Genomic DNA, 24,622 nt, shown 5'->3' on the forward strand with positions numbered 1-24,622 from the left:
GTGTGAGGCCAGCCTGGTCTACAAACTAAGTTCCAGAACAGCCAGGACTGTTGCACAGAGGAACCTTGTCTTGAAAAACAAAACAAACAAATAATATATATTGTATGTGTGATTCTATTTATTTATAAAAAAATCTGAAGAAATAAATCCACAGATACAGTATATTAGTGGTTTTGAGGGACTGACAGAAAGAGATGGTTGAAGGTTGAGAGTTTCTTCAAGGTTGGAGAGGTGGTTCAATCAGAAAAGTGATTGCCTCACAAGTTTGAAGTCCTGAGTTTGATCCCCAGTATTCACCGTGATGGCTGGCATGCACTTATAATTTCAGCCCCAATGAGGCAGAGACAGGAGGATCACTAGGGCTTGAAAGTCAGCCAGCCTACCCTACTTGGTGAGCCCCAAATTCAGCGAGAGACCCTGTCTTAAAAATAAAAAAAATAGACAATTGTGCTGGTAGTGGTGGTATACACCTTTAATCCCAGGACTTGGGAGACAGAGGCAGGCCAGATCTCTAAATTCAAGGCCAATCTGGTCTTCAGAGTGAGTTTCAGGACAGCCAGGGATACACAGATGAGCAATGTCTCAAAAATACTCCCAATAAAAAGGGTAGACAATATTCCTGATGAGCTACATCTGAGTTTATCCTCTGGCTTCAAACATATATACACACTACCGCACACATAAATGCACAAAAGATCTCTCTTCTCCTCCTTCCCCCTCTTTGAGACAGAGCCTCATTATGTAGTCCAGGTATGCCTTTACCTCACAGTGTAATCCAGGCTCTTTAGCCTCCCAAGTACTGAGATTATATTTTACAACACTGAACTCAGCTAGGATTCAGAGAAGGGGGCTAGATGAGATAAAAAGAGTTCTAAAGTGTCAGCTATTGGTTGTGTAAACCTTAAAATGGCAAATTATATGATATGTTAAATTTGAGATGGAGATACATAAAAATAACCATTAAGAAGAAAGAAGGGGCGAGGAGAAGGGTGAGGGGAAGAGAGAAGAGAGGGAAGGGAGGGGAGAGAGAAAGAGGGGAGGGGGAGAAGAGAAATGAGGAGAAGAAAGAAGAGAGAAGGAGGAGGAGGGGGAGAGGAAAAGAAGGAGGAAGAGGAGAAATTGAGTATGGAAAGACAGAGGGAGAACAAAGGAATTTCTCCCTATAACATTTCTTCCAAAAAAAAAAAAACCAGTCTCTTCAGGAGTTTCGCAGAAATAATTTGTTGAGGAAAGCTTTCTTCATGGTTACCTTCAGCTCCTTGTTCCTGAGACTGAAGATGATGGGGCTGAGGAAGGGGGTGAGGACCGTGTAGGTGATACCCATCAGAGTGTCTCCCTCCAGAGACTTGGGACCCTTGGGCTTGAGGTAGATGACAGAGGCAAAGCCATAGTGCACAATGACCACCGTGAGGTGGGATGCACAGGTGGAGAAGGCCTTTTGCCGACCCTCGGCTGATGGTATCTTCAAGATGGCTGCCACAATGAAGGCATAGGAGAGGAGGATGAGGAGAAAGCATCCCAAAAGGGCTATAATGCACACCATTCCTACACCCTTTGCCACCTCCAGTACATTCTCTCCACATGCCAACTTCAATAGAGGGGGAACATGGCAGAAAAAATGGTGGATCTCATTGGGTCCACAGAAAGTGAGACTAAAAATAGCTGTTGTCACCAATGTCCCCATTAATGAACCACCAACCCAGGACCCAGCCACCAAGCAGGCACAGCCACCAGGGCTCATGAGCACATTGTAGCGCAGTGGGTGACAGATTGCCACATAACGGTCATAGCCCATGACTGTGAGGAGGAAAGAGTGGGTGAAGCCGAATGTGAAGGAGAAGAACATCTGGCTGGCACAGGCCAGGAAGGCAATGGAGTGAAGCGTGGAGAGCAGGTCGGCCAGCATGCGTGGGATGATGGCAAAGGTGTAGAAAATCTCAGAGATGGAGAGCGCACACAGGAAGAGGTACATGGGCGTGTGGAGGCTGTGTTCACTCCAGATGGTGGCCATGATGAGCAGGTTGCCCAGCAGCGTGAAGAGGTACATGAAGAGGAAGAGCAGGAAGAACATCAGCTGAAGGTGAGGGAAGGTAGAGAAGCCAATGAGGAAGAACTCTGACACAAATGAGTAATTTAGCCCCAACATGGCAGCCATACCTAAAAGGGGTAAAGGCACATGACTTAGCAATTAGGTTCACACGGTTTTTCTGTTTGTAGGTTTGTGTGTGTGTACTCTTCTTAAAAGATATCTGAGAAGTTTCTTTATCTATCTAAAACGTGATCAGCGTACCTGAAAAAATGTATTTATGAAGTCATCCCTTGGTAGTCACAGGGATTGTTTCCAAGATTCTTCACCACACACTAAAATGTTTTGCTACTCAAGCACATTATGTAATATATGGTGGTATTTGCATAGTCAATGAGGATCCTCTCCAGACCTTAGATTATTCTAAATAGCTTAGAATATCTAACATTATGTACATATCACATAAGTAGTTGTTATACTGAATTATTTAACAGCCAATGGCAAGGGCATGGGGATTTAACTCCACTGTAAAATTGTTTGTCATGAAAGCATATGGGTATGAGTTAATTTTCATAAGCCACATTTTATTTTTTTAAAAAAATCTTATTTTACATACCAATCCCAATTTCCTCTCCCTCCTTCCATTCCCCCCATCTTCTCCCCCCTTCATCCCCCATCCTCTTCTCTAGGAGGAAGAGGCTACCCATAGGGAATCAACAAAGCTTATCACATCACTTGAGGAAGGACCAAAGCCCTCCCCCCGACACCCCGTTTATCTAGGCTGAACAAGGTATCTTTCTATAGGGAATGAGCTCCAAAGAGTCAATTGATGCACAAGGGATAAATACTGGTTTCACTGCTAGTGGAACCACAAACTGTCCAAGCCACATAACTGTCACCCACATTCAGAGGGCCTAGTTTGGTATTATGCAGGTTCCCTAAGTGCCAGTCCTACTAGCTTGGGTCAGTTGTTTCTGTGGGTTTTTCTATCATGGTCCTCTTGGTCGTAATGGCTCCTCCTGCTCCAATAGCTATACTCTAGGAATTCAGGCCAGTGCTTAGCTGTAGATCTCTGCATTTGCTTCCATCAGATACTGGATGAAGGTTCTATGATGACAATTATGGTAGTCATCAATCTGATTACAGGGGAAGGGCATTTTAGGTACCCTCTCCACTATTGCTTAGATTCTAAGCTGGGGTCATCTTTGTTGATTCCTGGGAATTTCCCTAGTGCCAGGTTTCCTTCTTTCAGGGTATCTCTTTCCTTGCTCTCCCTCTCTGTCTTTCACCTAACTTGATCTTCCTAATCCCTCATGTCCTCCCCACCTCCCCTTCTCCCCTCCCCACTCCCTTACCACCCTCCCCTGTCCACTCATGCTGCCACGTTACTAAAGTGATCTTGTCTACTGCCCCCTTCCCTGGGGGAGCCATGTATGTCTCTCTTAGGATTCTTCTTGTTTCCTGTCTTCTCTGGGGTTGTAGACTGTGGGCTGGTTATCCTTTGCTTTATGTTTAATATCCACTTATGAATGAGTACATACCATGTTTGTCTTTCTGTGTCTGGGTTACCTCACTCAGGATGTTTTTCCAGTTCCATCCACTTGCCTGCAAATTTCAAGATGCCATTGTTTTTTTGTTTTTTACCACTGGTTAGTACTCCACTATGTACATGCATCATATTTTCTTTGTCCATTCTTTGTTTGAGGGGCAGATGGTTGTTTCAGGTTCTGGCTATTACTTATAATACTGCTATGAACATAGTTGAACAAATGTCCTTGTGATATGGGTCTGCCTCCTTTGGGTATCTGCCCAAGAGTGGTATTGATGGGTCTTGAGGTAGATTAATTCCCAATTTTCTGAGAAACCGCCATACTGATTTCCAAAGTGACTGTACAAGTTTGTGCTTTCACCAGCAATGGAGGAGTGTTCCCTTACTCTGCATCCTTTCCAGCATAAACTATCTTCAGTGTTTTTTATCTTAGCCATTCTGAGCGGTGTAAGATGGTATCTCAGACATTTTGATTTGCATTTCCCTGATGGCTAAAGTTCCTGAGCATTTTCTTAAGTGCCTTCCAACCATTTGAGATTCCTTTGTTGAGAATTCTTTGTTTAGATCTGCACCCCATTTTTTAAAATCTGGACTATTTGTTATTTTGATATCTAGTTTCTTGAGTTGTTTGTATATTTTGGAGATCAGTTCTCTGTATAATATGGGGTCGGTGAAAATCTTTTCCCATTCTGTAGGCTGTCATTTTGTCTTGTTGATCATATCCTTTGCCTTACAGAAGCTTCTCGGTTTCAGGAGGTCCCATTTCTTAATTGTTGATCTTAGTGTCTGTGCTACTGGCATTATATTCAGGAAGCAGTTTCCTGTGCCAATGCATTCAAGGTTGCTTCCCACTTTCTCTTCAATGAGGTTCAGTGTGATAAACCACATCTTAAAAGCTGGGTGTGATGGATTACACTCAAAATTTCAACACTGGGAAGGTGGAGAAAGGAAGATTCCTGGGTAACACTAGTCACCTAACATAGCCTCAGGAACAATCAAGAGACCCTGTTTCAGAAAATAAAGTGGTATCTAAGGAATAATTTCCAAAGTTGGCTACATATAAGCACAGGGGCACAAATATATAATACACATATACCACACACACACACACACACACACACACACACACACAGAGAGAGAGAGAGAGAGAGAGAGAGAGAGAGAGAGAGAGAGAGAAATATTAAAAAGACCCTTCCCAGGAGAGCTGGCCCGACTCTTGATGGCCTGAAAGAACTGCCCTCTTCCTTACCAGTGGCTTCAATGGGAGAGCTGGTCCTGTACACTTGCCCCAACCCCCACCATGTGTGCACGAGACCTGGCCCTGACTCTCACCTGAGGCAGGGGATCTGGTGGAGGTCCAGACTGACCCATTCACCTACCACCCAGGCTCACATCCAGGGCTCTGAGTTGGTCTACTTCAGCATCTACCCAATGTATGACCTACGGGGGCACATGAAGAGAGCAGTCCCATGGAATCACAGCCCAGAATCTCCATGACTAGGGGCAACAGCAGGATATCTGAGAGAAGCTTCAGTGAGGGTTCATTATTGATGTTGTACCAGGAACCGGAGGCCTTGAACCAGACCAAGATATCTGAGAGAAGTTACAGTGAGGGTTCATTATTGATGTTGTACCAGGAACCGGAGGCCTTGAACCAGACCAACAACCTCAATTTCAATGAACATTTGCAAGCACAACTGTCTAGGCATAAGAGTCTGCTGCATGACACATCACAGCTCCCAGTGCCTCTAAGAGGAATGAGTAGACAGTGGAGAGACAGGAAAAATGGAGGAGTGAAGTGATTTTTGTCTGTTTAAAATTATATTTATTTTTTAGTCCTTCTTTTCAAGGGAGAGGCTACATGTGTGGAGCGCAGACAGACATGAAAGGACTGGGAAATGAGTGGGCTTGGGATACATCATGTGAAATTTCCAAAGAATCAATAAAAACTATGTTAATAAAAAAAAGAATATTGAAAAGAAAAAGGGTAGTTTATTTTCAATGCAGACTCCATAAAACCTGGATAGGACTACATTTGAGACACAAGTAAAACTCATGGGTACAGTGAACAGACTGTAATAATTTGTGCAGGGTCAAACAAAATCAAGTATATTAAGTTCGTGGTCAGAACTCACTAAATAGTAAAAAATAATTAATTAATTAATTAAAAATTAGTGGTCATACTACTATTTTCTTCCCCCCCCCATACTACTATTTTCAAGAGATTTATCTGAGGCCAGGAGAAATGGCTCATCTATCTCATCTATGAAAAGCAATGGCTACTGCTGAACAGAAATTGGGTTTTGTTCCTAGAATCCATGTTGGGAGGCCTACAACTGACCATGACTCCAGTTTCAGGGAATCTGAAGTGTGTGCATATATGTATGTGTATGTGTGGGTGTGGTATACCAAGTAGAACTTTCAACCCCACAATAGATGGAGAAAGCAAAAAATTTTATGTTAAAACAAAATTAAAGCAATATTTATCTGTAAATCCAGTTCTACAGAATGTACTAGAAGGAAAATGCCAACATAAAGAGGATAACAACACCCAACAAAACACAGCAAATGAATAATCTCAGACCACTAAGCAAATGAAGAGATGGTGCACGCACACACGCGCATACACACACACACATACACACACACACACACACACACTATACTCATGTATACACATACATATTTTTAAAAGATTATTTAGTAATTTTACTTATGTGTCTATGTGTGTGCTCGGCTGTATGTATGTGTACCATGTGCATGCAGGTGCCTGTGGAGACCAGAAATAGGTATCAGATCCCCTGGAACTGGAGTAATGGGCAACCGTGGACCACCCAACATAGATGCTAGGAACAAAACATGCTTCAGTGAGAGACTATCTCAAAGCAAAGGTGGAGAGTGATAGAGGATGCCTGATGTCCTTCTCTGGCTTTACAGACTTGTACACCTGCACACATATGTACACATACACTACACACACGTACACACATATCACACTAATAACATGCACACACACACACACACACACAAATAAGAGAAGAGAGAGGGAGAAAGTAGGAGGAAAATCTTAAGAACTAATCAAAATGAAAAGTTGGAATTGAGACAGGAACACTGAAAGAATGTTAACAGAAAAAGTCACAGACTGTAAGTAAGACCTACCGCTTGTTTAAAAGTGTTTTTGTAGATGTTAGTGCTCTTGTAGATGCTTTAAGCTTATGTGTGGTACTCTCAAGAGAAGGTAGGTAATATTCAGAGGGCCAAACTTTAAATCCCAGCACCCACATTGGGCTGCTCACAATTCCCTCAAATTCAACTCCAGGAAATCTGATGCCTCTGGCCTCTGCAGGCACCTTCAGTCATTTGCACATACCTGCCCATATACATAATTAAAAATAAAATAAATCTTTAAAAATATGATAAAAGGAAGTTCTCTATTCTGCTTGTGATTTTTTTGGTGGGTAATATCAAAGTTAGCTAAAAGTAAAAGAGTAAAAACAAGGTTTTTATTCAAAGTAACAGATAAAATATATAGGAAGTAGTTTAATAGGAACCATAGAAGTCCTCCATAGAGATCAGTTAGACCATCTAGGAGCATGTAACATAATAGGTACTTTAAATACCTTGATGAAATTGAAAGACTGAAACAGTAAGGTTTCTTCTTGAGGTGACCAAAAAAAAAAAAAAAAAAAAAAAAAACCTGTGCTCTCAAGACGGCTGTAGGGTCTTTTTCTGACAAAGTGAAAATTCAAAATAAAACAAAACTAGACAAAAACTTCCATAGTAGAGCAAAGGTTCATGAATAATTAGTTAACTGAACCTTGAAAATGATCAAGATCAACTCCAAAAAATCAGTTGCCCTCTTATACACAAAGGATAGGGAAGCAGAGAGGGAAATCAGAGAAGCTTCACCATTCACGATAGCCACAAACAGCATAAAATATCTGGGGGTAAATCTAACCAAGGAAGTGAAAGATCTATTTGACAAGAACTTTAAGGCATTGAAGAAAGAAATTGAAGAGGATACCAAAAAATGGATGGACCTCCCTTGCTCTTGGATTGGGAGGATCAACATAGTAAAAATGGCAATTCTACCAAAGGCAATTTATAGATTCAATGCAATCCCCATCAAGATCCCATCAAAATTCTTCACAGATCTGGAGAAGACAATAATCAACTTTATATGGAAAAACAAAAAACCCAGGATAGCCAAAACAATCCTATACAATAAAGGATCTTCTGGAGGCATTACCATCCCTGACTTCAAACTGTATTACAGAGCTACAGTAATGAAAACAGTGTGGTACTGGCATAAAAACAGAGAAGTCGACCAATGGAATCGTATAGAAGACCCGGATTTTATCCCACAAACCTATGAACACCTCATTTTCGATAAAGGAGCTAAAAGTATGCAATGGAAGAAAGAAAGCATCTTCAACAAATGGTGCTGGCACAACTGGATGTCAACCTGTAGAAGAATGAAAATAGACCCATATCTCTCACCGTGCACAAAACTCAAGTCCAAATGGATTAAAGACCTCAATATCAGTCCGAACACACTGAACCTGATAGAAGAGAAAGTGGGAAATACCCTACAACAGATGGGCACAGGAGATCGCTTCCTATGTATAACCCCAGAAGCACAGACATTACGGGCAACATTGAATAAATGGGACCTACTTAAACTGAGAAGCTTCTGTAAAGCAAAGGACACTGTCACTAAGACACAAAGGCAACCTACTGACTGGGAGAAGATCTTCACCAACCCCGCAACAGACAAAGGTCTGATCTCCAAAATATATAGAGAACTCAAGAAACTAGACTTTAAAATGCTAATTAACCCAATTAAAAAATGGGGCACTGAACTGAACAGAGAATTCTCAACAGAAGAAGTTCAAATGGCCAAAAGACACTTAAGGTCGTGCTCAACTTCCTTAGCAATCAGAGAAATGCAAATCAAAACAACTTTGAGATATCATCTTACACCTGTGAGAATGGCTAAACTCAAAAACACCAAGGATAACCTTTGCTGGAGAGGCTGTGGAAGAATGGGTACCCTCATCCATTGCTGGTGGGAATGCAATCTTGTGCAACCACTGTGGAAGTCAGTGTTTCGGTTTCTCAGGAAATTCGGGATCAACTTACCCCTGGACCCAGCAATACCACTCTTGGGAATATACCCAAGAGATGCTCTATCAAATGACAAAAGCATTTGTTCAACTATGTTCATAGCAGTATTATTTGTAATAGCCAGAACCTGGAAACAACCTAGATGCCCTTCAATGGAAGAATGGATGAAGAAAGTATGGAATATATACACGCTAGAGTACTACGCTGCGGTAAAAAACAATGACTTCTCGAATTTTGCATGCAAATGGATGGAAATAGAAAACACTATCCTGAGTGAGGTGTCCCAGACCCAAAAAGATGAATATGGGATGTACTCACTCATAATTGGTTTCTAGCCATAAATAAGGACCACGGAGTCTACAATAGGTGAACCTAAAGAAGCTAAGGAAGAAGGTGAACTGAAGGAAAAACATATAGTTGTCCTCTTCGCTAAGGGAAGTAGACCAAATTTCCGGGAAGAGAAGGAGCAGGCATGAAAGCACCTTCCAGGTCACTGAGTCAGATGAGTAAGCTTTCCAAATAAAGCACTAGGGATTAGAGCAAGACCAAAGAGACTAACTTCAGAATGGAGGAACCAGCGACTGAGAATTATGAAGATTGCTTTCTTACAGCACAGATCCATACCCAAAGAAGGAATTGTTTAGGGGATGCTGTGGTAGAAAGTATCTTTCTATAGAGGTGAAAGCAAAGCTGGCCTCCCTGTGAGATCACAGTCAAGGAGAGAATGGAGAACATTGAAAGAGCTGTCAAGATAGCTTGGTGGGTGAAGTCATTTGCTGCCAAGTCTGAAAATCTGAGTTCAGTCTCCAGGACCCACTTAGTAGAAGGCGGGAACCAACTCCCTCAAGTTTACTTCCTACCTTCACATGCACACCCTGGAACATGAAGAAAACACACACGCATGCACACATGTACACGCGCACATACACACACACATTCATGCACACACACATACACCTCTAAATATACATATGATTTTAAATGCTAATATTAAGGATAAAATCATAGTTACTCAAAGAAATGTTGGGTGATCTTTATAGTTGGCAAAAGACTTCTTTAAAACTAAGCATTGAAAAACAAAGCCCAATCTGGGCAGGGTGCCACTAAGCCTTACAACCTGCATTTGGTCTCCCATGGTAGGAGAGAACTGCTCCCTGCAAGTTGTTCTCCGACTTCCACATATGCACCATGGCAGACACCCCTGCACAATACATGCACACACACACACACACACACACACACACATGCATAAAAACACATGCACACAAACACATGCACACACACACACACGCAAAGAGAGAGGGCACATGTACAAATAACTAGAAAAGTTTTAAAATGACATATGGTGGAATACAATGAGCTCAAAAGTCTGCATTTTGAAAAGAATTTGTGTGTAGATATTTTTCATGTATGTTTACATGTACCTCTGTCACTAATTAGGCTACTGTTTTCATAAAGAGTTTCAAATGCTAAGTAACTATGCAACTAGACTCACTCCAATATTGCAAACTTGGCTCTACCAGGCACAGAAGGTTCTTGCGTCTATGACTTCTGAACCAAGAATCCTGGAAAATGAATAGCTTAGCTTTACTCAAAGAAGGGTCACGCAGGAGAGAAGCAATTATAGTCTACAGGGAACCCTTCCAGTTGAGCTCATGCCCTTCCCGCTTCTCTGCCCTTCCCGCCCATTAGCCAACATTTCTAGATTTCACGCCCTGTGTGTCCACTACATACCCCCAGCCTCAGCATTGGTTTTGTGTCTCATCTCTTGAACCACTGTGCCTTCATAGTTCCTCTCCTTTTCTCCCCAGTCTTCTCTCACAGTAGAGATAATTTTCTGAGTCGATTACAGGTTGTGGAATCATGTAGACCTGTGGTTCCAGTCACAGGTTTTAGTTGAGTAGTTTGGTAAACAAATTCCTGATCTTGTCGGATCACAGAGAGGATGCCATGCCAAATGCTCAGCATAAAGCCCACCAGCTGGCATTGTTAGAATCAGCACCATCTGTTACCATTGCAGATGGATGTCTATACATTGATTGTCACTCACAAGTCAGGTTATCCATAGGGGCACCATGACATTCCAGGATCTCACCCTAACTTTGGCGTAGTTTTTCCTCTATTCCTGCCTGCCTCCCAGACCTCAACACCCACAGGCTCCAGGAGTCCTGCTCTTAGCTGAGCAAATGTTACTAAAATGACAGAAATGTTCCCTGGCTCTCCTTCTCTCTAATATATGCTCCATTCTATAATTTCTCAGGACAACTCCTTTGAAAGACTCTCCAAGAGGGCCCTTCAAGTCATCTACAGGAAACTGGATCTACAGAAAAATCCAGCACTGACAAAAAAATCCAGGCAAAGGCCCCAGTGGGTGAACATAGAGATGTGCCCCCAATCTGGTCCCAGTGCCTACCTTTTTCAAGGGGAGCATACAAAACCTATGTCAGCTCTGTAGATCTGTGTCATTGACCTAGACTATGAACACAAGTACAAACACAGATGGCCACACTGTGTTTCTCAACTGCACACTCTTGGTTATACTCAATAAACAGACAGAAATGAAGACAATTGCTCACTCTACACACACCTCCTGAGAATTTACCAGGTACCTTGTACATATCTGAGAGCTCAAATATATACAAGGTACCTGGTAAATTTTCAGGAGGTGTGTGTAGAGTGAGCACTTTAAACTAAGGACAAATAGCAGCAATACACCCAGGAGTTTTGTTTTGGTTGAACAACATCTCCCAGAGACACTTGCCCATCTGTGACCCCACACTGTATCTTATCTGACCTTATCTGGAATATCGTCTTTTCAGATTTTAACCAATATAGACAAAGCTCTTGAGATAAGCTCATCCTAGATTAGAATGTGGTCTCTATGCAGAAACTGGCATCCTCGAGAAAAGTAGAAGCTGGCAAGATGGTTCAATAGGTAAAGGTGCTGTCTGCCAAACTTGATTACCCGAGTTTGATCTCCAAGATCCACATAGAAGGTAAAAGGATAGAACTAAATCTCACGAGCTGTCCTCTGACTTCTACCTGTGGTACATGCATGCCTAGACCCATACACATCATGCAAGCACACTCACAGTAAACTGTTGATTTTAAAAATTAAAAGGATTGTAGAAGCTACATAGTCATGAAGAAACCATAAAGCTAAAGGCAAAAATTGGAATGATATTTTTACTAGAAGCTAGTAGACAAAGGAAAGAGTCTCCCTTAGTTTCTCTAGGGTGTGTGGCTCTGTTGATGCATGGGTATAGGACTGCTAGTCTTCAAAGTTACAAGAGTTAATTTCTCTTGTTCTAAGCCACAATCTGTATGATAATTTTCTATGACAGTGATGAGAATCTAATAGGGGTGTATGCCACACACACACGCACGCACGCATGCATGCATGCAAGCACACACCTAAAACTATGTGCACATCCACACAGTACAGGTGATATAAACACACAGGATAGACACTTGATCTTGCCCTAGCTCAGAAATGTTCTCCTTTCCATACATTATGAAAGCTCATCACCCCAGAATGAACCCTGAAACCAATGACTTAACACTGAAAGGGGGTGTGGCAGGGAGTAAATAGATTCTGTGGGCCACTAGAAACCAGAACAGGACCTCAGAGCTAGGAACCAGGACCCTGTGTCAGTAGACAATCCACTATACATTCTTCCACAGTCTTTTCCTGACCCAGAATTCAAAGCTGCTCTATGCTCTATTTTTCCTCTCTCTTTAGCTGTCCAGTACCCACAGCATTTGATCTACTTATCCTGGAAAGAAAGAGCTCCACTTACCTTCGTGGAGAAATTTGGGGATGGTCTGCAGCCTTCAGAGCCCTGTTTATAGACCACTAGAGCTGCAACGGGAGTTTTATCACCGCAGGTGCCTTCCCCAGTGACAGAGTCCCAGATGCCTTTCCACTGAATGTGACTAGAGATGAGAGATTCAGGGTCCTCTATATCAAGGGAGGGTGACTAGAAACCCAAAAATAATGTACCACGCTCTTTCTTATCTATCATCTATCTATCTATCTATCTATCTATCTATCTATCTATCTATCTACTATGTATGTATCATCTATCTATCATCTATCTATATATCTATCATCTATCCAACATCTATTTATCTATCTAATCTATCTATCTATTTATCTATCATAGCTGTCTACTAATGACTATCATCTATTAATATGTATTATTTTTCTTGGTTATCTCTCTATCTATACCTCCTTCCTTCCCTCATTTTTCCTTCCTTTGTCCCCCCCTTTTCCTTCTCTCTCCTCCTTTTACTTGGGACACCTATTCTTTCTATGCTTCCTCTAATCTTTCTCTGTCTGTTTTTCCCTTTAGTTCTCAACTTAACTCCCCCACCCCAGAAAAATCTCTGCAGAAACCTAGGGATATGACTCAGTGGATAAGAGAGTTGCTGTGTAATTTAAAGGACCTGAGTTCAAATCCCTGCACCCACACAAAAATTTGGACATAATTGTGCATGCCTAGTCTCCCGAATTATAGGGACCAGAAACAAGAGAATTGATGGGCATATAGGTCACAGGCATAACACCATGTCGATTAACCAATTCTTTTGAGCCAGGGACTTTACTGAACCTGGTTTATTCAGTAAAGGATTAGAAAAGATACTTAATGTCCTTTTCTAGTGCCTCCACACAAACACATCTACATCATGCATGCACGTGTATGCACCCCCACATACATGTGTGAACACATTCATGCATTCATACATGAATTCATGCATGCACACAGAACAAAAGAAAAAGACAACTCTATCAGCATTTCATTAGCCACCACATCAATACTGGATATCCCAAATGGGCTGGGCATCTCACTCTCTATCATGTTGAAAAAGCTGAATCAGGTGTCTAGATAATGTTTTCCGAGATGGTTCTTACTCTCAGTTAGGTATAAGCAAATGAGTCTGGAGAAGTATAGAAAACTTCAGAATAAGCCCTCTTTTGATTTGTTGGTCAGGTTCATCTAAGATATTCCCAAAACTTGCCCTTGGTTGTTTCACACAGGCAGAGATGAGCCTCTAATGATGACTACACCATATGTTTAGACACAAGATCTGGAGGATCCAAGCTGGGTGTGATCGGTAAGCGTTCTCCCTGAAGACAAAAACAACCAGCCTTGCACGATATCCTTAAGGGTGAAATAATGGCACACATACCTTGCCAGCAGCCATCACCTCTCTAATTGGACTCAAGGCCCACCCACCAAGAGGGAAACCATACCTGATATAAAAGCCATGATGAAAACCTGCTAGTGTAGAAGCTTCCATATACAATCTAGTGGCAATATCTTTCCAGTCTCTGCCCTTATGGAATGCCTTTATTTTAAGATTTATTTTTATTTCTTATTCATGTGTTGTGTATGTGTTTACTAATGAGTCTCTGAGGTTATGCCATATGTGTGAGAGTGTCTGAGGAAGTCAGCCGAGGACATCGAGTGCTTGGGAACTGAAATTAAACGTAGTTATGAGACTAATGTGAGTGTCAAGATCCAACCTGGGTCCTCTGAGAGAGCAGCACACGCTCTTCACCACTGACTGAGCCATCTCTCCAGCCTTCTAGCAAGTACTTGACCTTGATAGTCAAGAACTATGGGTAGTTGTAGAAGAAGCTATCCAATAGATGCTTTATGGTATCTCTTTTATAATTGTTTCTATGAATATTGTTTGCTATATTGTATTTGGTCCATTTCTATAGAGGACAGTGTGATGTTTTATAATTTTTAGAATCTTTTTTTACATTTTTGTGTGTGAATGTATGTGTGTTTGTGTATGTGTGAGCAAGTGTCCCATGGGGATCAGGGAACAACTCTTTCTTTTCACAATGTGTTCCCTGGAATGAAACTCAGGTCATTGGGTTTTGTGGCAAGCATATTTACTACTGTGGTAGCTTAGTAGCCCTAACGTGTTGTTTTAATGCATGTAGTCTTTGGGCAGTGTTGAAATCAATAAATTTCTTTTTTTTCCAAAATGAAAGTGTCTCATTATATAATCCAGGCAATGGGTTCAAATAAACAGTCTCCTGCCTCAGCCTAGTGATGTGGTCATGACTGGTACGTCTGGGGAAAAAATATACTATTTTGCTCTTGTGACACATATATCCTCTCTAGGCCTCATATTTTACAAATATTATCTACAGAATATCACCAACGGGATGAGACAGGCACTGCAGCAACACTGGGCCTGCACAAAGGTTGGCACACTCAACAGTTCACTGTGAACTGTCAAGGAGTTCATGGCACCCTGTTCCTTCCTAATGAATCGTTGGCTACTGAACAAGTCCTAGAGAGGAGAAGTTAGTTGTTTTTTTTTTTTTTTACAGTTGTTCACTCAGTGGTAACCTTAACAAGTTCTAGTTCATGTTTCCAAGCCTGTAGTCACAGAGATGGTCTTGGTTAAACCCAAGGGCTCAGAAAACAAAGGCACAAATGTGGGAAAGACTTGTGGGGAGGAGGTGAAATTTATAGAGTCTGGAAGTAGGAGTCATTAAAAGACAATTTATGCATATATGAAAAGTGAACGCTCAAGAACAAATTTAACTAATAATATTAATTAATTATTAAAAAATTAAGGAAGGTAGTCTGGCATGGTGACTCAGCATATAAAGGCGCTTTCTTCTGTTCCCGGATACCGTGCCACAGTGGAAGGAAAAATTGACTCTATACAGTTATTATCTGACCTCTATGAGGGTGTTGTGACACCCCCACATCATGGACACATACACACAAATGAATTTTAACAAAAAAAAAGAAATTAAAGTAAGACTATTTTCCCATTTTTGTAAGTGAGGCCACACTAGAGGACACTGGGTATAAGCCAAGATGATTGCCTCCACTGAACATTTAATCTACTATTTCCTAACTTTCTCCATGATAAGAAGTTAATGGTGTTTATAAGCCATCTGCTTAAATATATTTCTATTATGAGAGCTGCAGAGAACTAATACAGTAGCTTTAAACGCCTATATATTATTTGCTATTGCTCTGTTATCAGTGAGGTGGCCATTGGTTATATTTACATTTGCTCCTTTAATCTGAATCATGTCCATGACCAAGTATGCAACTATCATATTTCCTTTCCTCATGAATTTATACATCACAGGCTTCAGTATCAGACACAAATCCTCATACAAGAACTGCTTTTAATCAGTCGCTGTCAGTTTATCTGAAGGATTAAATAACGTTGTACTGGAAAAGTTAAGAACTCAGGCTCATGAGCAGGGCCAAAGGACAAAGAGGAGCAGATATATTTCACTGTGAGAATATCAGCTAAAAATTACAGAACTGAATAGAAGTATAAAATATATCTAAAAGTGAAAAATTGGTAAGTGTTCATAAAATATAGAAAACACCTGCATGCATGACTCTATCAGAGATGAAGACAGCAAGAGGGACATGGTCATGCCAGGTCACAAGAGACCACAGCTTCTTGAGACTGAAGAAGTGTCGGAAACAAATCACTAGTGTGAGGCAAACACAGACGTACATGGGTGAACCATTTCATCAAGAGCTCTAGGGAAACCTGCAACAGAAATGACTCTTAGGAACTTTGTTGATGGAAATTCCTGTGGAAGCTTCTATTTATAGCATTCTTTAACTCCTTATTCCTGAGGCTGAAAATAATTGGACTAAGAAAGGGGGTGAAGACTGTATAAGTGGTAGACATGAGGGTGTCCGTGTAGAGTGAATGGGGTCCCCTGGACTTGAGGTATATGATGGAGGCGAAGCCGTAGTGCACAATCACCACCGTGAGATGAGACACACATGTGGAGAAGGTCTTCTGCCGGCCCTCAGTAGAGGGGATTCGCAAGATGGCAGCCACAATGAAGATATAGGAGAGGACAATGAGGACCAGGCATCCTATGAGGGGTGTTACACACACCAGGATCACAAAAACCGTGACAAGCGCTGTCCTTTCCCCACAGGCCAACTTTAAGAGGGAAAAAACATGACAGAGAAAGTGATGGATCACGTTAGAGTCGCAGAAACTGAGGTGGAAAATTATTAACGTCACCGTCATCCCAATGAGGGAACCACCAGCCCAAGACCAGGCCACAAGACGAGCACAGCCTTGGAGGCTCATGAGCACGTGGTAATGCAGGGGGTGGCAGATGGCCACGTAGCGGTCATAACCCATGACCATGAGCAAGAAGGAGTGAGTGTAGCCAAACGTGAAGGAGAAAAACAGTTGGTTAGCGCAAGCTATAAATGTGATGGACTGATGCGTAGACAGCAGGTCAGCCAGCATGCGCGGGGTAATAACAACAGTGAAGAGGATCTCAGAGATGGAGAGGGCACACAAGAAGAGGTACATGGGCGTGTGGAGTCTGCGTTCTGACCAGACGGCAGCCATGATGACCAGGTTCCCCAGGAGTGTGAAGAGATACATCAGCAGGTACAACAGGAAGAGAGCGGGCAGCATCTGCCGCGGGAAGGCTGAGAAGCCAAAGAGGATAAACTCTGACACGGTGCTGTAGTTCCGATGAGGCATGACTTCTGTGGCTGGTGAGATCAGAAACACATTAATGAGAACTCTGTTCTGAAACAGAGCAACAGCAAATTAAAAGTTCTGTGTTTGAAAAAGTTACTGAGTCTTTCTGGGTCTCATTCTCCCTAAAATTGTGCCCCAGAGAGCTCACAAATGAGTCCTACTAATATCTGAAAAGTCAGTCACTCAGTATTATTCAAAAATATAGAAAAGGTGAGAAAACTTCTTGGATTACTTCAACATGTTAATTCACTGTTCATCTAAATCCACATGAGAATGTGCATGAGCTGCAGGATGTAGTGGTGCATGCCTTTAATCACAGGGCTCTGGAGACAGAGGCAGGTGGATCTTTGAGTCTGAGACCAGTTTGGTCTACAGAGTGAGTTCCAGGATAGCCAATGGCTAAACAAATGAACCTTGTCTCCAAAAAACCAACCCAATCCAACCAACAAACAAAAAGGAATGTTCATGGATTGAGCTGGAGACTGCTGTTGTAGAGAGCAAAAGTTCAGTTCTTAACACCTCTTTGGGCAGCTCACATGCATGTAACTCCAGGGGGGCGGACACCCTCTCTGGCCTATGTGGGTATCTGCACTTATATTTGTACACTATTCGTCCACCGTACAAGTAGAGACACATACACATAATGAAATAACTCTAAAGTATGACTGTGGACAAAGAGAAGCATATGCTCACTTCCCCAGGTATGCCCATTTTAAAATCCACAGTTAAACATTCCTTAATGGAAAGGGCATACTTGAGGTTTTGTGGTCAAGTGGTTTTGGGTTGTCTCTTGAATACCAAGGATGATTCAGTGTCAGAAATTGTGTCTTGGCACTCATCACGTCAACCAACTACATTGAAATATCATGTGGTTATTTCAATCCTGATATAAACTCATTTTCTGAAATGTAATAGGGAATTTCTCCCTTGAAGCCCCTCCTACTCTCAGGAATCTTTTCTCACTCTTTACACTTAATAAAAACTGAAGCCCTTAAGAGACTTCTAAGTTGCTTTAACAACAGCTTTTTATCATATTGGAAGTTAATACCACTTTTGGGTATATACCCAAAGGATGCTCAATCTTGCCACAAGGACATGTGCTCAGCTATGTTTATGACAGCATTGTTTGTCATAACCAGAACCTGGAAACAACCTAAATGCCCTTCAGCTGAAGAATGGATAAGGAAAATGTGGTACATTTACACAATGGAGTATTACACAGTAGAAAAAATAATGACATCTTGAAATTTGCAGGCAAATAGATGGATCTAGAAAACATCACACTGAGTGAGGTAACCTAGACTCAGAAAGACAAATTTCATATGTACTCACTCATAAGTGGCTTTTAGACATAAAGCAAAAAAAAAAACAGCCTACAATTCACAATCTCAGAGAGCCTAGACAACAATGAGGACCCTAAGAGAGACATACATAGATCTAATCTACATGGGAAGTAGAAAAAGATAAGCTCTCCTGAGTAAATTAGGAGCATGGGAGAGGATTGAAGGGGAGGGGAGAGAGAGGGATGGGAGCAGAGAAAAAGTATAGCTCAATAAAATCAATAAAAAGGAAGTTAAAATGGAGTGTTTTAAATTATGTAATGTTTTCATATATCTATATATATAAAGTACGAGACATCTTTATGCTTCTGTCTGTTTCTATTCAGTCTGTGGAAAGGCATTGATTAATTGGAAACTTCACCTCCTCTTGTGTCATTAGGAAGAACTCATGTAGACACAGGAATGGTTTCAATGATACCCTGTAGATATCCCATGATAATTTAAAGTATCTTCTATGCAATATACATGGGTTTACATAAATGTATATTCCAAAACGGACTTTTCCATGTTAATAAAAATGTAAAGGTTATATAAATGCCCAGTTTCAGCCCTGAGTCGATTTTATATGATAGCACCTCTGCAAATTACTTCTGCAGTGACATTTTATTTAAAACTCAGTGATTCAGCTGTAAATATGATTTAAAAAAAAACTCCTCAAATTCCTCAAGGGAAAAAACTGCATTATAAAACTAGTCTTCTGAAAAAAGGAAAAGGAGCAGAGCTGTCCTCTCTGGGACAATTAAACAATATTTTCCCTGTTTATTGGCAATTCATTTTTTCTCATGCAATATGTCCTTAACACATAGTAATTTTTAAAATATAGTATTTGTATTCATCCTTTGGGAATTTTATATATATATATATATATATATATATATATATATATATCCATATTCTACTCTCACCTCTTCCCCTGACTCCTAGATCCACTTCTTACCTCTCTTCCTCCCAACTCCACATTCTCATTTTTTTAATTACCCACCAATTCTAGGTTGTGCTCCCCATGTACCCATGGGTTTGGGGCCATCCATTGAATGTCTTCCTCTCTAGCCACCATCAGCTCTCAGCAACTCTTCAGCTAGAGGTTAGGTCTCCGGAGACCTTCCCACACCGTGCCATAGTCATTTCTAAAAGAGCAATATTGAAGCAACTTAGAGACAGATTAAGCTTATTAGAAGAGTTCAAGTACTGAATTATTCAAAATCAAGTGTAATATTTTAAAAACCCACAAAATCTGGACAATACATATCAAGAGAAATAGGTAGACTCTGTATTCATTTGTGGTAAGACAATGAATCCAATGAAGATACAAAAAGGTACGAATAAAAATTATTTGCATCTAATTCCACATTAAGTTGGAATCTAGAGAGAGTGAAGGTATGAAGAATAAATATCAAACCATAAAGAATAACAATAGCAGCATTGTTTGTGATAGCCAGAACCTGGAAACAACCTAGATGCCCTTCAATGGAAGAATGGATGAAGAAAGTATCGAATATATACATATTAGAGTACTACTCAGCAGTAAAAAACAAGGACTTCTTGAATTTTGCATACAAATGGATGGAAATAGAAAACACTATCCTGAGTGAGGTAAGCCAGACCCAAAAAGAGGAACATGGGATGTACTCACTCATATTTGGTTTCTAGCCATAAACCAAGGACATTGAGCCTATAATTAGTGATCCTAGAGAAGCTAAATAAGGAGAACCCAAAGAAAAACATATAGTCATCCTCCTGAATATTAACCTTCAGCAAGCGATGAAAGGAGACAGAGACAGAGACCCACATTGGAGCACAGGACTGAAATCTCAAGGTCCAAATCAGGAGCAGAAGGAGAGAGAGCACGAGCAAGGAACTCAGGACCGCAAGGGGTGCACCCACACACTGAGACAATGGGGATGTTCTACCGGGAACTCACCAAGACCAGCTGGCCTGGGTCTGGAAAAGCCTGGGATAAAACTGGACTTTCTGAACATAGTGGACAATGAGGACTACTGAGAACTCAAGAACAATGGCAATGGGTTTCTGATCCTACTGCTCGCACTGGCTTTGTGGGAGCCTAGGCAGTTTGGATGCTCAACTTACTAGACCTGGATGGAGGTGGGGGTGCTTTGGACTTCCCACAGGACAGGGAACCCTGATTGCTTTTCGGGCTGGGGGGGGGGGACTTAATGGGGGGAGGGGGAGGGAAATGGGAGGCGGTGGCGGGGAAGTGACAGAAATCTTTAATAAATAAATAAATTAAAAAAAATAAAGAATAACAAAAAGGAGAATAAGTTTGCTTTCCTGGGCTATGATAGAATAAATATGTAAAATCCCAACATCAGGCAACTATCAAATTATAGGCTCTTTTGTCAACAAGATAGCTCAGATAATGCTAGCAAGCAAATAGAAAATTGGTAGATCATTACATTGTCTAAAACTGGCAAGAGAAATATATCTAGAACAAAGGAGTAACAGGCTAAACCAATGAGTAGTGATTTGATGTAAAAAAATAGGAAAAGGATATGAACAGAAAGAGGTTACTAAGACATTAGCAGAGTAAACAAAAGAAAGGGGATATAGGAAAGAAGTAAAAAAGGAAGGAAATGAAGCCAGTCATTGAATTTTCTATTTATAGTAAAATTCCCTAAAGCAGAAATTTTCCTGTGTTTACTGACCTAGGAGGTATAAGAGACCCTCAGAAATGTTGCTAGGAGCATAGAAAGTAGAAATTAAAAATTTATAGGCTGAGCCCCATAAGATGGTTCAGGGATAAAGTCACTTTCGGCCAAACCTAATATTCCAAGTTTGTTCTCTGGGACCCACACGGTAGAATGAGTGTCCTTTGACCAGAGACTCCCATGGCATGCACTGCCCTGACGCTGCACACACAAAATGAACAAGTTTTAGGTGGAAAGCTAAAATAAAAATTTAAAAAATGTACATAGTCTCATGATGTGTAGTCTAGAGAACTTCCTCCCTGATGTCTACAATCATTTTCAAACCTATTTGTGAGCAAGCATGCAAATATGTTGCCTGTACGTTGATTTTAGCAAGGGGGCTTGCTTTTGTGTCTCCTTGTTCATAACTGCAGAGAAGGCAGACAAGATGGAGAGGAAGGAGACAGTGAACCCACTGCTAAGAATCAGAAACACGCAAAATAAGGTAAGTGGTTCTTGTTGGTAATACTGAATAAATAAAGCAAAACCATGGTGAAGTCTGTGTAGCACTGTTGTGTTTGGAAATACCAGAATCATTTGTATGACCCAGTGTTGATGAAGCAGGGCGCAGCTGTGGAAGTCAGATACCTGTAGCAGTGATCCTCAACCTCAGCAATAGTGTATCAGCAAAGGCTGATTCTTTCTTGGAGTGGATGATGCCTTGTGCACTGTATGAATCATAACAGCATCTCGGCTTTCACCCACAGTATGCCAGTACATCTCAGTCTGTCTCTGTGTCTCCCTCCCTCTCTCTGTTTTTGTCTGTCTCTGTCTCCCTCTCTCTCATTCCAGTCACACCCACAAAGAAAATGAAGGCCTTTAATACAGTACTTGAAGTGGACACCCAAGAGATTGAAAGACAAAGCACTCTGGGCAAACAGCCCAGGTATGTGTAATACTCTGGTTTTTAGTCCCACACCCCAGTACCAGGCTAGGCCAGACTACAGAAATCACTGCTGTTGTGCCGTTTAATCCTTGGCCTCCTGGCTCCTTGTTACCTGGCCTGGTGCTTCTGTGAGGTAACCAGACTGTGTTAGTAGAGGTGCTTCTCCCGCCTGGAACTTGAATGTGAAGCCCACAGGAAGGTTTAGCGGAAAGCACACAGAGTTTTGAAGTGATTCTCTGTTCCTTATCTATGCCATACCCTTATACAAACCACTCCCAAGGGCCTCTTCAGAAACCCAGCCCAGAAAAGCTTCACTCAGCATCTGGGAATATAAAAGGACCTCAGTGGGCCCACAAACACTCCCTGCCCCCTCTCCCTCCCCAGAGAATCTTTAGTCTGTGCCAAGGATGAAGCACTCTGAGTCTGTAGAGAGACCAACTGGAGAGAGCTGTCCTGAGACCTTTCAGGTCAAGATAGTGTCACAGGGAAGACAGGAGCTGGGAGACCAGAGCAGAAGGCCAGGACTGTATTGTGTGGTAAAGGCAGTTTGAAGGCTTCTATGGTTGGGAGCATTGTGTAGAAGCATGCCTTTTCTTGGGCACTGTATGCATTCATCATCCTCTGGTCACAATGGACAGCCTGGCCTGTCTTATTGGTCACTTTCGCTTCATTTTCCGGTAATGAAAGTCAGTCTAACACAAGTGATGTGCCCTATGATATAATAAAAAATTTAAAAAATCCCCTGAGCCAGTAATTATTTTTTGCTTGAAATTATATGTGATTATTAGATGGAAATAAAAATTAGCTTTGTCTCCTTATTGCTGAATATAATAAGACAAGAAATTATGTCAGATTCAATATACAAGATAATGAGTCATATTTTAATTCCCAAATTTAATTCTTAATTATACATTCACTATATAGCCAGTCACTGAATTTAGACTAAGAATAAACATAAATACCACCAATTTTTTAAATTAGACTTGCAAGAACTAAATTTATTTTCTGTTCCTGTTTGTTAAATATGAATAAATAACATCAAGAATGTATTCTGAGAAGAAAAAAATTTTGATGATAAAATTTTGCTCACCTTAGATGACCAATAGTGTAGTAAAGCATTAAATTCACTATCCAGCAGAGAAATTCACTCTTCTGTTAAGCCAGTCATCAAATGTGAAGATGTGCTGTGCTACAGATATCTTTGAAAGTAAAAACTCTTGGTTTACTATTAGGTAGAAATACTCTGCTCCCAGGTAAAGCTAGATAAACAGGCATGAAACAGTGTTCATCCTAATGTTGCCCCCAATGTTCATACTGAATGATTACCTCTCTACAAATATTTTGAAACATAAATATGATAGGTCACCTCATGGCAGGACAAGCCTCTACTCCTCACATTCTGGAGGTAGAGACAGGAGAATCACAAGTTTGAGGTCTAATTTGGCTACATATAAAGACTGTGTATCATAGAAAGTAAAAATATCAACCAATCAAAAGTTTATTGAACTCTACCAGTTTTAGAAATTGATAAAAATTTAATGTATATTTTATTTTTGTTTATATTTAACATATTATAAACTAAAAGGTTTTAAAAAAATCAGCAATAAAAAGAACAAAACTTGAAAAGAAATGGCATAGTGCCCGCATTGGTTGAAAAGAATATTTTCTAAGATCCAGATCAAATGTTCAAAATACCATGTGTACTATGTTCTGACAATTTTTAATTTCTAAATTTATCACAGTAAGACTGACAATAGTTAATTAGAAAAGAGAACAAGTTACCAACATATTATGATAACAACCCCCGGAGCTCAATATATCACAACACTCATCTTTCTTCTTATTTTAATGCTTTTAATTTATTTATTGTTTATTTTTTAATTTTTAAAATTAAATTATCTTCTCCCAGTCAGTGGGTTGCCTTTGTGTCTTAGCGACAGTGTCCTTTGCTTCTCAGTCTCAGTAGGTCCCATTTATTCAGAGGTCCTTAATGTCTGTGCTGCTGGGGTTATACGTAGGAAGTGCTCTCCTGTGCCCATGTGTTGTAGGGTACTTCCCACTTTCTCTTCTATCAGGTTCAGTGTGTTCGGACTGATATTGAGGTCTTTAATCCATTTAGACTTGAGTTTTGTGCATGGTGATAGACATGGATCTATTTTCATTCTTCTACAGGTTGACATCCAGTTTCAGAGACAGAGACCCACATTGGAGCACCGGACATAAATCTCAAGGTCCAAATCAGGAGCAGGAGAGGGAGCACGAGCAAGGAACTCAGGACCGCAAGGGGTGCACCCACACACTGAGACAATGGGGATGTTCTACCGGGAACTCACCAAGACCAGCTGGCCTGGGTCTGGAAAAGCCTGGGATAAAACCGGACTTTCTGAACATAGCGGACAATGAGGACTACTGAGAACTCAAGAACAATGGCAATGGGTTTCTGATCCTACTGCTCGCACTGGCTTT

The 24,622-nt window shown here is 41.0% G+C and overlaps 2 protein-coding genes across 2 annotated transcripts; both read right to left on the reverse strand.

Annotated features, from left to right (window-relative positions):
* Positions 1-1,198: 1,198 nt before the first annotated feature.
* Positions 1,199-2,155, reverse strand: LOC121432480 (olfactory receptor 10H1-like). Its single transcript, XM_041630468.1, has one exon. The coding sequence runs from the start codon at positions 2,153-2,155 to the stop codon at positions 1,199-1,201; it is 957 nt and encodes a 318-aa protein (XP_041486402.1).
* Positions 2,156-16,274: 14,119 nt separating this feature from the next.
* On the reverse strand, positions 16,275-17,225 carry LOC121432311 (olfactory receptor 63). Its single transcript, XM_041630167.1, has one exon. The coding sequence runs from the start codon at positions 17,223-17,225 to the stop codon at positions 16,275-16,277; it is 951 nt and encodes a 316-aa protein (XP_041486101.1).
* Positions 17,226-24,622: the final 7,397 nt, after the last annotated feature.

Source organism: Microtus oregoni, unplaced genomic scaffold (assembly GCF_018167655.1).
Source record: "Microtus oregoni isolate MIOR12 unplaced genomic scaffold, Mior012 000034F_ref0000314, whole genome shotgun sequence".
In the NCBI taxonomy this organism is placed as follows: Eukaryota; Metazoa; Chordata; class Mammalia; order Rodentia; family Cricetidae; genus Microtus; species Microtus oregoni.